This window comes from Hyperoodon ampullatus, assembly GCF_949752795.1.
Source record: "Hyperoodon ampullatus genome assembly, chromosome: 14".
NCBI lineage: Eukaryota > Metazoa > Chordata > Mammalia > Artiodactyla > Ziphiidae > Hyperoodon > Hyperoodon ampullatus.
The window spans coordinates 65,694,005-65,710,902 of record NC_136927.1 but is presented as its reverse complement, the minus strand read 5'-3'; the positions used below and the strand labels follow the sequence as shown (position 1 = coordinate 65,710,902).

General features: G+C 52.7%; 1 protein-coding gene across 1 annotated transcript in view; it reads right to left on the bottom strand.

Annotated features, from left to right (window-relative positions):
* Nucleotides 1-16,898, bottom strand: part of EPB41L1 (erythrocyte membrane protein band 4.1 like 1) — a gene marked incomplete at both ends in the record, with an annotated part of 58,806 nt that overhangs the window by 19,698 nt on the left and 22,210 nt on the right. The window contains 5 exons of the mRNA XM_079719092.1: nt 171-251; nt 2,315-2,419; nt 4,171-4,581; nt 6,252-8,255; nt 14,679-14,861. Of these exons, the coding sequence (XP_079575218.1) occupies nt 171-251; nt 2,315-2,419; nt 4,171-4,581; nt 6,252-8,255; nt 14,679-14,861 (2,784 nt within the window). The remainder of the gene's footprint in view (nt 1-170; nt 252-2,314; nt 2,420-4,170; nt 4,582-6,251; nt 8,256-14,678; nt 14,862-16,898) is intronic.

The following is a 16,898-nucleotide window of genomic DNA, read 5'->3' as shown; positions in this document are numbered from 1 at the left end:
AATAAAGTTCGACTGTGTGTCAGACAATAAAAGTTTGACTGTGTGTGCCACACCTGATGCTGTGAGGGCGGATGAGGACTTCCTGCCATAGCTGGCGAGGTTAGCTTGTTATCCGGCTGTTTCAGGGGCAATGGGGCTGGTCAGAGAGGGAGGTCTCGGGTCCTACTTACCATGGTGGTTGATATGGTCTCCGTGGTGATGGAGGGAGTAGTTGTTAAGAACTCCTTCCCCCCTGGGGCAGTCCCGTCAACCTGCTGGCCAGAGGAGGAGTTGTTAGAGAGGGAAGAGAGAGAGAGTGCCAGATACGCCTGCAACATCTGCCACCTGGGCTCGTGGCATCCCCAGGTACCAAGTGACAGGCAGTGTGAGCAAACATGCACTTGGGGAGGGGGTACGTCCACACAAAGACCAAACTACAAAGGGGTCTCACAGGTCCTCCAGCTCATTCCAATCATTTTATTTCACAAAGGGAAAATAATCCCATAAAATTTGATACATTCTATCCAAATTTCAATGCCTGTATTCTTTGACTGAGCGAGCCCATTGCTAGGGATTCACCCTTCAGGTATAAACTTTGAAAATTTCCCCAGGAAGTCTCAACAAAAAAGTTCACTGCAGCTTTCAACATTAACTGCAAAAGACAAAAACCGTCACAGGTCCATTGATAGGTGATAAAGGCATGCTAAATCAGGATCCACTCCTAAGGGGGAACAAGGAGAGTGAGGTGGGGCCACATGTGCCAACATGGAGTGATCTCCAAGGTAAGTATTAAAAAAAAAAAAAAAAAAAAAAAAAAAGTAGGGATTTCCCTGGTGGCGCAGTGGTTAAGGATCCGCCTGCCAATGCAGGGTACATGGGTTCGATCCCTGCTCCAGGAAGATCCCACATGACGTGGAGCAGCTAAACCTGTGCACCACACCTACTGAGCCTGCGCTCTAGAGCCCGCGGGCCACAACTACTGAGCCCGCATGCCTCAACTACTGAAGTCCGTGTGCATAGAGCTTGTGCTCTGCAACAATAGAAGCCTCCACGATGAGAAGCCTGTGCACCGCAACGAAGAGTAGCCCCCAATCGCTGCAACTAGAGAAAGCCCGTGTGCAGCAACAAAGACCCAACACAGCCGAAAATAAAATAAAGAAATTTATTTAAAAAAAGAAAAAAGGTAAAGTGTAAAAGAGAATGATCTCTTTTGTGTAAAAAATTTAAATACCTAGAGATATAAGGACATATGTTAGTATGTGCATATTTTTTTTTTCTGGGAGCACTCACAGAAAAAAATTCATTTTGTTCTGTTTGAATTTCATAACTGTGAATATTTTGTTTTGATGTCAATAGGGGTTACTGAGCTGTAAAATTTGGGGTCATTTTTAGTTTTCTTTGTATTTCTCTGTATAAAAACAAAACCAACACACATTACTAAAAACAAAACAGAGCAGAGAGGGAGTAAGTTGCCCCGGGGTCACACAGCTTGTCAGAACTCAAGAGTCTTGACAGCTGCACTAGCAGCCTCATAAACCTCTATGCATATTATAAAAGTGAGAGAAAAAATTCTGGAAATGACAGAGTTGCCCACATTTTGCAGATTTACATATTTCCTTAGTTCTTAAGACAAAGACTGGTCTCCAGGGCAAAAAAGTCCCCAGCACTGCAGTTCCTCTGGCCAGAAAGAACCAAGAGGGCATCTATCAGACCCTTAGTCTCCATTTTCAAAGCTTAAAAACTACAAAAGGAACTTAGGAAATGCACTGTAAGTAATGCACCTGTGTCTATTTACAACAGCGTCTCCAGGGGACTGAGTATGTTTCATCTTGCTAAGACAAACGACATCTTATCTTTTTTTTTTCAGTTTGTTCATTTTGTTAATCTGATGTGGAACCCCCGTGCACACACACAGAAATGACCCAATGTGAGCTGCTCTGACCCAAGCTGAATTGGGTTCTCTCTCCTCTTCCCCTGGGATATCTTAAGAAACCTCTTCACCTCCTTCAAGCGATCTGAAAACCATGGTCTAATCCATTAACCGTTAGTCCTTATAACACTCCCAGGAGGATGAAGGAGACACGACCCTCCCCATTTTACAGATGGGAAAATTGAGGCTTTAAGAGGTGTAGTCTGCCCAGGATAAGAACCCATCCCACCACCCACACCCAGAGCTCAGGGAGGACAATGAAGCTCAGAAGAGCATCAGGGTTAAAATGGTGGCTCCGGGGGAGCCAAGGTAGCAAGAGTTGGCCAAGGGGCTTGGCCATGATGGGGACCCCACCCTTAAATGCCCAGTACCTAGGCTCAGCGTGCACAGGAAGGCACAGGTTACCTGGGTGGTGTCCACAGTGGCAACTCTGGTCTGCAGTACAGCCTCCGGCTCGATCTTCTTCCTGATAGCCAGGCTGCTGACTGTCATGGTTTCCGTTTTCACAGGCTGTAGGCAGATGAGGGAAGAACACTCTGTATCTCAAGCCCCGGCACGACTCCTACTCACAGGCAACTGCAGCGCAGGGTCAGCAGGATATCTCCCACCACTGCCGCTGACCAAGTCTCCAGAGGGGGTTGAAGCCCAGGGCCAAAGAGGCCCGGTGTGATGTCACAGACAAACAGCCCAAGAGGGGAGCCAGAACCACCAGCAGCACCCAGACAGCCTGCCCATGACACTGCCACCATACCACCTCATGGTGGCTGCACGCTGGGTTTCAGGCTACCATTAAGAGAACATTCACCATTCAATTAACATGCTCTGTGCCGTGCCCCACACTCAGCATTTTCCTGATAATACGTAGTCCTGAATGACTTCAATGGTTATGCCACCACCTCCCAGCTACTTTCTCTGAACTGTTCTTTAGAGAAGGAGTCACACCTGGATGCCCAGGGGGGCCAGGCAGGAGATGTAAACGAGTGAAGCAGGCTTGTTGAGGACCGGGGTGAACTGGAGAGCACATGGGGTCCACTCAGGTTTGGCCTGAGTGACTGGATAATCTGATTTTTTTTTTAATGATATAAAAAAAAATCCCTGGATTTTATATTCAGTGTCCTGATTTTTAAATCAAAGTCAAAGAAAACACATCTGCTAGCCAGATTTGGCCCAGGGCCACCAGTTTCCAACGCCTCCTCTAGAAGTCTTATGTTAAATGATCAGTTTCTTTTGAGTCCTCCACAGAACCTAGTTCATGGCTATACACACAGCAGGTGCTCACATATGTGAGCTGAATGAATGAATGAAAGTTAGCTTGTTGGGAGGGTGGTTAAGAGGGGATTCTTCTAGATGGTTGTAACTCAGAGATCTAGCCGTTCATTCAGTTAATCATTAGTGCCTGGAATGTGCAAGCTTAGTGGAGCTGCCACCTGGTAGGAAAGCAGACCTGTCAGCCAGTAACCTGACTACTTGTAATACCGCTGGAAGCAGAAGCATTGCAGAGCAAGGGGGCTGAGCAGGGAGCAACACTTCTGCCCAGGGTTGTCAGGAAAGCATGTGCTAGGTAAGTGCTATCTGAACTTGGCCCTGGAACGTGACAAGTTTGCAAGGCAAAGGGAGGAGACACCTTCTCCAGAGGGTACAGCATGGAGTGAAAGCCCAGAGTAGATGAGCTCCTGTTTCAATGCCTGGAACATGGGAGGTAGCTGGGGCTGGAAGAGGTGGGAGAGCAAAGGAAAAATGTGAACAAAGATCCTCTGAAAGAAGGACAGGGAGCAGAGACGCCCAGACGCAGTCTACCCGTGTGTCCCCCCAGGTGATGACGTTTCCTCTTCTCTAGGAGTTTCCACCACTACCCCAAGACCCCAGGCCCTGGGGAGGGGAGCCAGGGCCGGGATCAGAAAACACCATCTGGCTTTCAGAGCAGGCGGCAGGCGCCGCCGTGAGTCCACAAGCACACGGTCTCTGCAGGTGCCATGCAACACAGACAGGGGGAGGAGGAGTCGAGTAGGACCAGACTGCCTGTCATCACTTGACCTCAGGCAAGAGATGGGGTCACAGGGTTAAAGCACCCAGGAGTGCACGTTAGGGGTAAACCGAGCTGCCGAACATGCGAGCACAGAACCATGCTGTTCTGCGGAGGGGCGGTCATGCAACACGGAACAGAGCTTCAGGCTGGTGGCTCAGTCTTCTCACACATGGCCCAGGGCCCTCTGAACATGCAGTGCCCGGTGGGCCCGGGTCCCGATGATGCTCCACTGTACCTCGAACTGGGGCATATCCGGGGTGGAGCAGGCCCCTCGGTCCGGGCTGTCCTCGATGCCCCCAGACTCATCATCCTGGCTCGGGCCCCGTTTGTTGAGATCCCGGGAGAACACCAGGCCCTCGGTTTCTGAGTCACTTTTGTCTCGGTCAAGCTCAGGCAGGCTGCGGGAGAAGTCTTCGAAGGCGCTGCCGTGGTAGTCGCCGATGACCGTGAAGTCGACCTCGGCCTCCAGGCTGGACGTGGAGCTGACCGTGATGCTGGAGCACTTACGCTCAATGGCCAGGTGGTTGTCCTTCAGGAACACCGCATCCCTCTCCTGGTCCTGGTCCTCGTCTCCCGTGTCACTCTCTGGGGCCCTGGGCTGTGGCGGTTTGACTTTCTCCTCGGAGCCCTCCCTCATCCCTGCTCCCTATGGCCAGGTAAAAATCAAAGGAATGGGGGTGTGGGATGGGGGGAGAGGAGAGAGAGAGAAAGAGAGAAATCAAGATGGTGAATGACAGAAGGAATCTCGGAGCCATTCGATGCCCCAAATGGAAGAGCAGGTCAGGAAAAGAAAAACACCCCCGGAAAGGTTCTTTGACACCATAATAAGCTTAAAAAAACAAAACGAAACAAGAACGCTTCTCAAGAGTGAGGACACTCCTTTCCGAGGGTCTCCGGCTGACGGCAGAAGCAAGTACAAAGCAAACATCCTGCCAGTTGGTCCTGGACAGGAGGCCCCATCCAAGGTTTGGATCTGGGAGCTTATCAGAAGCGGCACTGCGCACAAGGCAGGGATGGGAGCCCGGACCCCGGGCCCATCCGTGCAGGCGGACATCAAGGAGGCAAAAACCAAGGAGGGAGACCCAGGGATTCAGGACCACCCAGGACAGGGAGGCAGAGAGGCTGGAGCCAAGAGCTTTGAGGAACAAAGAGGAAGCCAACACGGTTTGTCAATTCCACTGAGTCTCTGTGGGAGGGGTCAGCATCGTCCAGAGGGAGAAGCAACACGGGGTAATTCCTGGGAGCTGGGCGCTACATCACTTCAACCCTGAGCTCCGTGAGTGGAGGTTCTGCTCCCATCAGTGTAATTGACAACAGCAGGCCAAGGAAGTGCTGGAGGGGGACCAGCAACTCTTGTCCGACATACATACCTCTCAACTGGCCTGTCAGGGATTAAGCACCACACACGTTTTTGGCTGTTTTACGACATTCTTTTTTAAGACCAATCTAACCCCCACCAAATATTTTTAAAGTACTTGGCTTCAGGTTCTAGAGACTCGATACACTTAGAGATTCACTTGCTAGACAAGCCTCCATTTAGCCAGTTTCTGGAAGGTTGAGAGGTGTGAGGACACATTCCAGACAAGCCAGAGTTGAGCTGCCACAAGAGGCGCTGCCAGAGCAGGTGGGGATCTAAGGCAGCGATGCACCCTGGCCAGGCGAAGATGACCAGGTCATCAGGGCACCGAGGGGCTGCAGAGACCTGAGGGCCTGAGGGGCTGGTGAATCTCAGGTGCCCCCCCTTTCCTGGGGGATTCGCTGCTAAGCTGGTAACGTGCTTCTCTTGCCTGACCGCGTCTCCGGATTTGTTCTGGATTAGAGAAGACAGTTAGTCTTAAGGAGGCAGAAAGGAACTTGGCACTAGGACCGAGAGGGAGCCAGAAGTGAAGGATGGAAACCTCTGGACTGTCAGCTTCCCCAAGGCAGGAGCACCAGGGAAGGGAAAGGATGAAGGAAGATCGTTGGACAAGCCAAGCAAAACGGTAGGAACCCAGCAGGTGGGGGCAGCAAGGCAAAGCAAATGTGTAGTTTGCTGGAGGTGGTGCCACTTTCTCCACCGGCGCTGTGTGACCCTCCGGGCACCAGGTCACACCAAAAGCCGAGGGTCTGCGTGGCTAAGCTAACATGGGCCAAGCAGATGAACCCGTCCTTCTGCCTGGGCTACGCTCAGGCCCGTTTAGGGACAAGAACTCATAGGGATGGACAAGCAGCCTCTGGTGGCAGTAATGACGAGGGGCCACAGAAACATGCTTTTAAAGAGCTACGCGGCATGCGGTCAGCTCCCGGGCTGGGGGCAGCATGGGGGCGGGGGCTCACGTGGCCAGTTCCCCCAGTAGCTTCCTCCAGTGTAGTTTCGCAGCCTGGACTGGGGGACACGAGCTCGACGTCCATGCATCCTTCCCGGGGGGATGGGGTAGAAATGCCCTCCCAGAAGTGTCTGGTAGCTGGCGGCATCATGGAGGAATGTGTGGCTTTGGGGGCAGCAAAGTCCCCTGGGGGCTGAAACTGAGCAAATCCCAGGTCTAAACGCCTACTCCGCTGTTGCTCGACCTGCCCCACAGAGGCCTCCAAAGACAACTCGTTTGCAAAGGCCCTGGTTTCACCCTGACTCGCCCAGCGAGTTTCAGCTCCGTGGGTCTCAAAGATACGAATCTTGTTGGCCACAGAGGTCTTGCTAATATCTTCCAGGGAGCCCTCTTGACCCCCAGCCTGGAAAGAGGTCATCTCCTTTTGCTTCCCTGAAGGGAACAGCAACCCCTGGGCTTCTTCAGGGACAAGCCTGGGCTTCCTGCTGGCGATGGGAGGGGCCCTGCGCTCACCTGCGTCTGGGGTCACAGCCAGCCCTACTCGGTCCTTGGGCTCCGGGCCCTCTTTAGGAGGATGGGCACGTTTGAGAAATATGGAGGACTGTTCTCCAAAGCGGTCCCTGAGCTGCACAGGCTCCCCCGACCCATAAGGGGCTGGGCTTGAAGAAGCTTCCTCTGGAGATGTCTGAGCCGCAAAGGGACGGGGCGAGGTTGGGAGGGGGGTGATCACCTCCATCTGAAGAAACGCTGGGGCCTTGCTGTCCTCTTTCACAGGTTCTCCTGTTTGGGTGTGAAATGGTCCCCTCTCTCTGGGCAGGAAGTTGCCTCTGTCCGGCTTGGCTGGCTTCCTGACACCGCTAGGAGGGACGGCCCACGGAAGGACACAGGCCTGGCGGTCTGGACGCACGCCCCCTCCTCTGTGAGGTGAGTGGTTCCATTCTCCTGGGGGACTTTTCTCAGCCTTTCCCATCAAATCTCCACTCTGGGGGGTCTCTTGCTCTGCAGCTACTGAGGATGCTGGGTGGGTAGACTCTCCTTCCACCTCCCACCGGGCTTCGTCCCAGTCCTCAGCAAACATCAGCCCTGGAGAAGGTCCCTTTCCAAGCTGCTTGACAAAGACCGCCAGGTCATCTGGTCCTTGGTTCCTGGGGAGCCCCGCCCCTCCCTCTGAGGAAGCTGAGTGGGCTTCACCCTCGTGGTGCTTGTTTCTGCCGACAGCGGCGGCAGAGCCCCATGGGCCTGAGGAGTCCAGCTCTGCGCTCTCCGTGAGGTCCTCCGAGAGCTTCCGCCTGGTCTCGCAGCCAGGTGGGGCATCTAAGTGCTCTTCCCTCTCCTCCAGGGCCGGACGGAGGACTTGGTCTTCAGACTCTTTCTCGCCATAGTTTAAATAGAAGCTTCTCTCTGCAAAGGAAGTGTCGGTTTCATCGCTCGAGTCGGCTCTGGCTTCTGTGTAGGCTGGGTCCAGCAGAAACGACCGGAGTCCTCCCATGTCGGAGGCTGGAGAGGGGACATCAACCTCTGCAGGGCCAGTGGCCGGGGCGGCGGGTCTTCCGCAAGCCTGGAACTCCTCCCACTTCTGCCTTAGCTCCGCCGGGCCCTCCAGCTGACCCCTGGAGGCCCACTGCTTCCTGATGGTTGTCTCCCCAGGGTCGACCCTGAACCAGGAGCCCTCTGGGAGCGTTCCTGCCAGCGTGCAGCCTGCAGCCAGAGGAGCCCCTCTTGGGCCTTCCCTGACCCAGGGGCGTTCCTCCCACACTGACTCAAAGCCTTCAGGGCTCGTGATCATTCTTCCTTGTCGCTGGGTGTTTGCTCCTTTGGCTCCCACCTTTTCTTCTGTGGCCATTTCGAAGGTGAACTTGTCCACCAGGACGTCTACCTTGGAGAGTCTGCCGTCAGCAAGCGTGTCTGCGATGCCTGCCTCCCTTTCTTCCCGCTGTGTGGTGGTCACTTTTAGGAGACTGAGTTCTTCTGGCCTAATGTACTCTCTTTCTATAAATACCCAATGCTCTGAACCCTGCGTTTTAATTGGAGCAAGAAGAGTTAACATGAAACATCAGGCACCTGAAGAATGGGTTCACTTTTTCCCTCTGCAAGAAGGGACCAAGGTCAACCTGCCCCCTTGGTCAAGGTCAATTGGCTGGGGAGAGGCAGGCATGACAGTGCTGGTCAGCCTCATCAAGGCTACTCTCCCCATCAAGGCACCCAACAAATTATCTACTGATGCCCTCAACCACCACCCTAACTGGGTAAAATGGGATGCGGTCTCATACCCTCCCCGTGGTAACCATCGGGGAATGGAAATCCACAAATGGTCCAGGACTCTTCCTCTTTTAATAATAAAGCTGCCAGTGTCAGAGGGGAAAGTAGCTTACATCACATGGAATCTTTGAAGGCTAGAGCCAAAAGAACTCCTAAGACTTCCTGCAGTCCAGTCTCCTAATTGTGCATATGGGTAAACTGAGGCCAAGAGAAGGTCAGTGACTTTTTCAAGGTCACAGTTAGTCGAGTCAGGAAGAGAATGCCTGAGAGCCTTGCTGACTTACAGCCAATGGAATATGGGTCCCAACTGCGATCTAATGTCTAGTTGTCGGGGAGGCACTGAGTTAAGTTTCACAGGCCACAGCCTGAAATCGGACCTTCCTGCAAGAGCTAATTGGAAGGAAAGAGATTAGACCAAAATATACCAAACGGCCAGCTCTAGAGGTTAGTGCCAGTCACTACAATGGCTGAAACAGCTTGAACTTTGTGGAGTTCATTCCCAAAGAAACAAATACCAAGGCCTATTCTTGGAGAATTCTAACAAAATCCACAGAAAGAGTGGAAGAGGACTGACCAGAACATATCATCGAAGGAAGAGATCTAAAGATCCAAGCATCATCACTGGTCCAAAGCACTGAGAGTACAGCACTGTCAACCATCAACAAAACAGCCCTCTACCTCCCCTGGAATTTTTCAAGCAACACTTCGGAGGGAAGGATGGACTTCTAGAATTGTTAAAAAAGCAAGAAGGCCAGGAATTCCCTGATGGTCCAGTGGTTAGGACCCGGTGCTTTCACTGCCAGGGGCCCGAGTTTGATCCCTGGTTGGGGAACTAAGATCCTGCAAGCCGCGAGGTGCGAACAACAACAACAAAAAAGCAAGAAGGCCAATGGGATTTAAATCTTCTTGCAACCACAGAATACTTTCTTCACACAAAATCTTGATGGCAATCCAATATGTAACACAGATACAGGGCCTCCCCACCCCCCGTGGAAGTTGGAGGCCTGGGCTGCCCTAGTGCCCCGAAGTGCCTCCCTCCTTTGAAACCACTGCTCTGACCCAAGTCCCTCATGGCACAGATGTGGAAACTGAGGGCTGGGGAAAGTAAGCACCGTGCCCAAGGTCAGAGAGTGAACCAGCGGCAAAGGCAGGCCTAAAAGCCGGTCTCTGATTCTGTGTCCTGTGAAAAGCTCCACAGTAAGAAGTGCTGAAAAGTGCTCCTGACTACAGCGGGGGACAGGTTCCCATGCACTTGGGCTCCAATTCAGGTTATGACTTGGTGAGGAGTCTGTCAGATCCCAGAAGATCTGAAGGATTCTGAAGAATCAAGGGAGCATTATAAGCCCTCTGACCTCCCCCACCCCTCCCCCTGCTCCATTTTAGCAAAATCTCCATGATTGTCAGGGAATCAAACCTCTTTAAGAGAATCTTGCTAACAGGAAAGAGAGAGAAAAGGAGGGGGGGAGGCCCAGACAAAATCTGTGTGGGTTTCTGAGATTCTACTTCAGGTTGGTAAGCTTTCAGGACAACAACACTTGAACCATCCCAGAGGGAAGAGTTTTGAGAGCCTACAAAGCCTCCTTTCTCTGCTACTTGGGAAGCAGGCGCCTTTAGCTGCTCCCATTTCAGCTTGTACTGACATCATCAGCCCGGCAAGGATGGCCAAAGATGGTCCATGAGACCCCTTGTGGAACATTCCTGCCCCACGTCTAACTAGAAACTAGTTTCTAGCAACCAGAAGCTTAGAAACTAGGTTGAGTGGGGTGGGAGCTGGCACAGAACAGAAAGTTTCTGCAGAAAGAGAAAGGGAAACGTACTTATATTTAGTTACTATGTGCCAGGCAGTGTCAGCCCTTTGGAGAAGTTATTAAATTTAATCCAAATGGCGACCTGTGAAGCAGGTCCTGTTACCCTCATCTCAGAAGGGGAAACTGAGGCTCCCAGAGGGAAGAAGAGGCTCTGCATCTAACAAGTAAAAGTCCTGAAGAGAGAAAAAGTCTGAACAAAGAGAGGAAAGCTTTGGCTCTCTGACCCAATTCACAGGATAAATGATGTCAGGGAAGCCGTCGGGCCATTCTTTCCACTGAGCCAGGGGACCTTCAGTGCCTGCTCAGAGCACCCCCTGCTGTCAGCTGGAGCCACTGCAGCAAGACTGGCCATGAAACGGGAGCTGGGAGCTGGAGTGGGGCCAGTTCGGTTCCCACACAAGCTGACAGGAAGAAAATCTCCAGCCAGGATTCTGCTGACCCTGGGCTGTTCAGGGTCCACCTGGAGCTCTGGGTCACATTTTGGGCCCTGCTTTTTACAGGAGACCCCCAGAGGAAGGGGTCCAGGACAAGGAGCCCTCTAGAAACCACGGGAGAAGCTGCGGAAGAAAGTGGGAGTTGGGGGGCCAGGGGGGACGCTGAACTCTGAAGGGCCTTCCTGGAGGAGGATGCAGAGTGGAACTACAGGCGCCAGGGGGCACAGCGAGGCCCACAGGCAGGTGACTCAGAAGGGCAGGTTATAATTCAATATGGAAACTTCCCAACAGATGACTGAAGAAGACAAAATGGACTGCTGTTAAGAACAGGGAGAGCCCCCTTGTGGAAGAGGCTGGACGGACAATTTTCAGGGATGCTGGTGAAGGGCGCATGTTGCCCTCCCAACCCCGCAACCCCCCAAGTTAGGGCACCTGTGCTTGGCCCTACGCGAATCTCTGTGCTCCAAGGCATCACTGCTTCCCTAACCTTGGGATGCTGTTGACTCCTGTCCAACTTCTCTCAAGAGTGCTCCTAGTTTCGTTTTTATTTTTACATTTAGGAAAAATTCAGAGTAGAACTGTGATTTATGTTTTACCACTTACGTAGCTAACTCACGGCTCTCTTACAGTTCCAGGACATTTCTAGCGGCTACAAAATTTTTCTATGGGAATAGAGAACGGTATATGCCCTCATACACACTATGCCAACAGAGGAGGGTTGGTTATCAGAGAGAAGGAATTTTCACCCAGATGATCAATCAGTCCCTTCCAATCCCGACGGTCTATGAAGTCCCAGCAAAGAGGGAGGATGCAGCCCCCTGCTCCTGGGCCTGGATTCCACCCGGCATCCACGCAGGGGCACAGGAAATTCCGAGGACCCTCAGCCTACTGCCATCCTGGGCAGAGAAGCAATGCTCTCCTCATTTAGAATGCTTGCCTGACCGACATCTGTACAACCCCAAGGATGCTCCCTGGTGAAAGACGCCCACTTTTGCCTGCCTGGGGACCCTGACAGACCCAAACTCCAAGGGGAGTTTAGAGAATGGAAGCAGGGGATGGAGGGGCTAATTAGTCACTGCTAGACCTTACTCAGGCTTCTGAATACAGACAAGACCTCAGAGCAGAGGTATTTAGGTGCCATGATCCCTGATCCCAAGCTTAGCAGTCAGAACCTGCCTCCAGGTCACCTGCCTCAGCGGGACCTGAGAGGTCATTTCTACCTGCCCTCTTTAAGCCAAAGGCGACTCAGACCTTTCTGTCTTCCTTGAATGGTTTCAGTCCTATCCTTCCTGAGAAACCATGGATGAGGGACAGGCTGGCCCATTATGGACCCCTGGGACAGGGGACGCTCACTTGTCACAGCACGGGGCCAACATGAGCTACCCACTGCTCCCACCTGCAGGGCAGAGTCTGGCCCACCCCCTCAGCCCAGAGAAAGGGTTTTCTTAAGATTATTAGGGTGGTTCTGGGTGGGTGGGGAGGTGACGACAGTAACCTCAGGAGATGCTGCGAGGCTTTTCTGAGTGAACACTTCCAAGCCTGTGGCCGTCCCAGGCTCAGGTGCCAAGTCCTGCTGAGAGGTGTCCTGGGTCCTCTGGGACTGCAGGGGAGGCCCAGGGCCGGAGGAGAGGGGAAGAGGGAGGAAGGGAAGGAGAGACAGAGAGGGAGAGACAGAAAGCAGGAGAGAGACACACACACAGAGTCCGTGAATAGCCCAGCTTTGTAAATCCCGCATCCTTAGGTCAGGAAGGAGCCACGCCATGAGAGCCCATATTTGAATCAGGGATTCCAGTTACCATCAGCTGTGGCCCCAGGACTGTCCAGCACTTTCCAGTTTATAAAGTGCTTTTATACCCATTATTTCACTCGACCTTCCCCACAACACTGTGGAGTGGCAATTTTGGTCCCCTTTTCGATGGACTGACAAGGCAGTGAGGCTTCCAAGAGGTGATGTCACTCACCCAAGGACCCAGTCCAGTCCTTGGCGACAGCTCCTCTCATCTCCCAAATCTTCAAGAGCCTCTAAATGCCAGTGGGACCTGTAAGCCAGTTAAAAGGTCCATCGCTCCAAGGTGAGCTCCTGGACCAGACTTCTCTCCAGCAGTGGACTACACTTCTTGCGGGGAGGCAGTAGGGGGATGGGAGGTGGAACAGACTCCACCTTTTAATGAGACGCATCTTCTGGCAGTTCCAGCTATCACCAGCAGGTGGGGCACCCCTATGCCAGGCTGCTCAGAGCATCTCAGCTCCCCGGAGGCCAGCCCTCCAGTGCCCAGCCTTCCTTTCTCTGCTGGAGTCTGACCCCTTTGGAAGCCTCTACATCCACCTCACTGACTTCAGGACTGACTAGAGGCCACTCTGGTCAAGTGTCTCTCAGGGCAGGAGGAGGGGTGTGTGTAACTGGATCACTAGACCAGCCCCATGGCCCCATCCAGGGTCTTCAGTGTCTTGATTGTGCCAGCAGTGACCACAGAAGCCCTCAGTGGGTGAAGAGGTTTGCCCTCCTTCCATGGCACCAGCCATAGAGGCCCCCATAGCATCCCTGACGTTGTGAATCACCAGCCAAGGAGCTACCACAGCAGCCTCGCTAGACAAGGCCCTGTTACCCGACCTGTTGAGGCCACGGGAGTGCTGATTCAATCAAAGGCTCACTTATTAGATCACAGCTGCATCACCAATTTTCAAAGCTCTAAAGGGCAGCACAGGCACAATTGACTCTCTCCTGGTCTTCATATGATTTGGTCTTGCTCCCAGGCAGCTGTGATTTAATAGCAAATACAGTGGCCTGGGGCATAAGAAAATCAGATTCTGGCCCCTCTTCTATCAGCTATGACACTGATCAAGTCCTTCCCCCTTCTGAGCTTCTGTGCCCATGTGTAAAATGATGACCTTGAACCAACTGGGTTCCGAGGGTCCTTCCCAACTTTAAAAAGGATTCTGATTTGAAATTAACCTTCTGTGTGAGAGTCCCAAGGCTCTCCAAATGAAACAATAAGTAACTCACATTGAGCATCTAGCATGGAGCCCCTCCATGCTTTATCTCACTGGATGCTCAAAACAGTCCTGGGAACTAGGTGCTTTTATTATGCCTACCTAACGGAGGCTCAGAGGGGTTAAGTAACAAGCCCAGAGTCATCCAGCTCGCAGGCAGCAGGGCCAGAATGCAAACCCAGGCACTGTAAGTCTAGACCTCAGAAGGGTTTAAGACCGGTAAGCAGCAGCACTGGAGAAAAAACGCCTAATATAAACGGGGGTAAAGAGTGCCAAGATTTAGCAGTGCTAAAAATACCAGCTTGGGGTTATAAATACAGGAATTCTCAAGATCCTATCTTTCTCTTTTTCAATGAGAAAACACCCCATGCTTTCCGCTCTGAAAGACAGGTCATGTGGGATCTTTTTCTGGAGCACCAGGAACAGCTCTGACTTTCCTAGAGGATCTGTTCCCTTCTGGTGGGCTCTGAGGATCTTCCTAGGAAGGAACACTCCCACCATCTGTGTTTTCACAATAGGCACAAAAGGGTCCGGTTACTGGACAGAACTACAGGATTCTTAAAATTTAGTGTGTGAGAACCACCTGGGGCACTTGTTTAAAATACTGATGCCAGGGCTCTACCTCCAAATACTCTGATTCAGTAGGTCCGAGTTGGGGCCCCAGAACCTGCATTTCTAACCAGCACCCCTTCCCCATTACACTCTGGCTGATGGAAGGGAAATACACCATGCTGCAGTGAGTCTTTTGAGTTTTTCAAGGTGGTCCCTGGGGCCCAGGATTTCAAGAGTGAGTGCATTTGTCTTCGTCGGCTTAACCTGCTGCCCTATCTCCATCACCACCTTACGCAGCAACAGGGCGTGGAGGGGGAGGGTAAGTCAGTACATAGCAACCTTCCCCAGCGTCTTTACCCAAGGCCCCAGTTGAGGGATTCGGGTGAGACCTACCTCGTTGACCTTCTCAGGGGTGCCCTTGGGGGAGGGGGAGGCGGGAGAGGAGGGCAGCCTGCGTTCCCGCTCCCAGTCTCGATCCCGGTGGATCAGTTTGCTGTTGGGTTCCTTCAAGGTCCTCTTGAGCTCGTTGATGCTGGCCTGGTGCTTCAGCAAGACATCCTCTGGCTTGTCTAAGAACTGGGGTGCACAGAGAGGACAGTCAGGTATCAGAGGAACAGCTCCAAGAAGAGGATGCAAGGCATGGTGAAAATGGTAATGGTCCCCATCACCGCCCTACATCATCAAGGTGATTCCCCTCCATGGCCCTGTCTCACCCTCAGAGCGTCCCATAAGCCAAGCAGGGCAGGGATGATTAGCCCCAACAGGTACACAAACCACTCAAGATTAAAGAGAAGAGCAAAAAGCACTTAAGGTTAAGAAGAGGAGACTTCTGGCCACATACCATCTTTTCTTCTCCCCTGCCTGGCTCCTGGCCTTGGAACACCTAAGTCAACCCAAATCCCACAGGTCTGGGTAAGTTCCCTTTAGTTTCACAAGGCGCAGAGGTGACTTCCCTCTGGTTACAACCAAAGCACAGTGAGAAATCACCAATCTCGTTCACTAGGCTGCTCTGGCCCACTCCTTGGCCTCCTGGATCCTGGTCCCTACCTCTGGCCACGACTTGGACCACTGTGCTTATTAGCAGGATCCTCAGTCTAGGCCCCTCCTAGCCCAACGTGTGTCACTGCTCAGGCCCTGTAGGGCCCTTCTAAATCCAAGGATGTCCAGAGAAATGTGCCCTGCTTCCATACCAGGGGCCAGGAAGAGATGACGTTTAGCGTTCTCTGCTGTGAGCCACTACCTTCCCCAACCACCCAGGATCTTCCAGATTCCTTGTGGGTACCAACTCCTCAAGGGCAGACAGGGTGAGATACAGCCAGACAGAGAAACTAGGGCTCTGTGGGGTGTTCAGGAAGATTAGAATTAGAGACCAGGAAGAAGGGAGGTAAGTCCCAAGGCTGGGCACAAGAACCGAGCCAGGTACAGCTGGAGTCATAGGAGTGTCCCTATTAAATTGCCAAGTCGGAGCTCTGTGCGGTACAGAGGTACTCTTGCCCTTAGGTCAAGTGAGGACCAGCCTTTGCACAGGAGCCAGCAGTAGTCTGCCTACTTCTGGAGGCAGGGCAGGTGTGCTGGCAGCCCAAGGACTCTTATCTGCAAAGCTGTTTGAAGACTCAGGACAAGAAATAGACAACCTCAGCTTATTATAAAGTCAGATCAGTGATTCTGGAACAACTACTTGGAAGGCAAGCTTGCCCTTGGACAAGGCTAGAGTTCCCCTGGGCTTATCTCTGGCATCCAAGGATCCACTATGATTGACTCCTAAGTTAACTAAGGAAGGAAACCGATGCCACTGAGGCTCTGCTTTCCCTCTAGACATCTGTCTGTACCTCCTGCATCCCTTCCTGAGCAGAGCTGTCTCAGGACAACATCTGTCTGAGAAATCAAACCTGATAGAGGGTGCACAGGTGGGTGGGTTTGGGCCGCCATGGACCTAAGACGCGGCTGGTGACCTTCCTTCTTGAACCTGCCGCACTGGTCCTGTGAGCATGTGGTGTTCCCCAAGGCTGAAGGGAGCAGTGGATCCTTGAAGGATAAGGGCCTGAGGGAAACCTAGTCCAAATGCCTTGCTGTGCAGATGGGGGACTGGGGCCTAAGGGGACTTTACCAAGACCCTCAAAGAGTCAGTGGCAGAACTGTGGCTGAAACCCAAGAGCCAGGCCTTTCTGACGCCCCAGCCTCTGGCCTTTCCCTCAGCAGCCCAAGAACAGACCCACTTCTCCTGCAGTTAAGTATCAAAGGAAGAGTTGGACACTATGTGAAAGGGAAGGAGAAGTGGTTAGCACAGGATGAGGGTGTTGAGAGAAGCAGCAAATGGGAGGAGGAGGCTTTCCTGGCAGAGCTGGAGCAGCAGGGGCCCCGCCCGCGGGAGGTGCACCTGGGGCTGAGAAGACAGATGTGCTCTGAGGCCCCTCCCTCCCCACACCCCCCACTCCCACATCTGGTTGCCCATAGATACAAAAAGAAGCTTGGTGGGGGGGGGACACAGGGGACACAGATGTGGAGGCATGACAAGACAGTGGTACAGGAAGAAGAAGAGTCAAAAGAAGGCTTTGGGGCGGGAGTGGGGGGGGTGGGGGATGGGGGTGGAGATGAGCTCAGTGAAAGCACAGA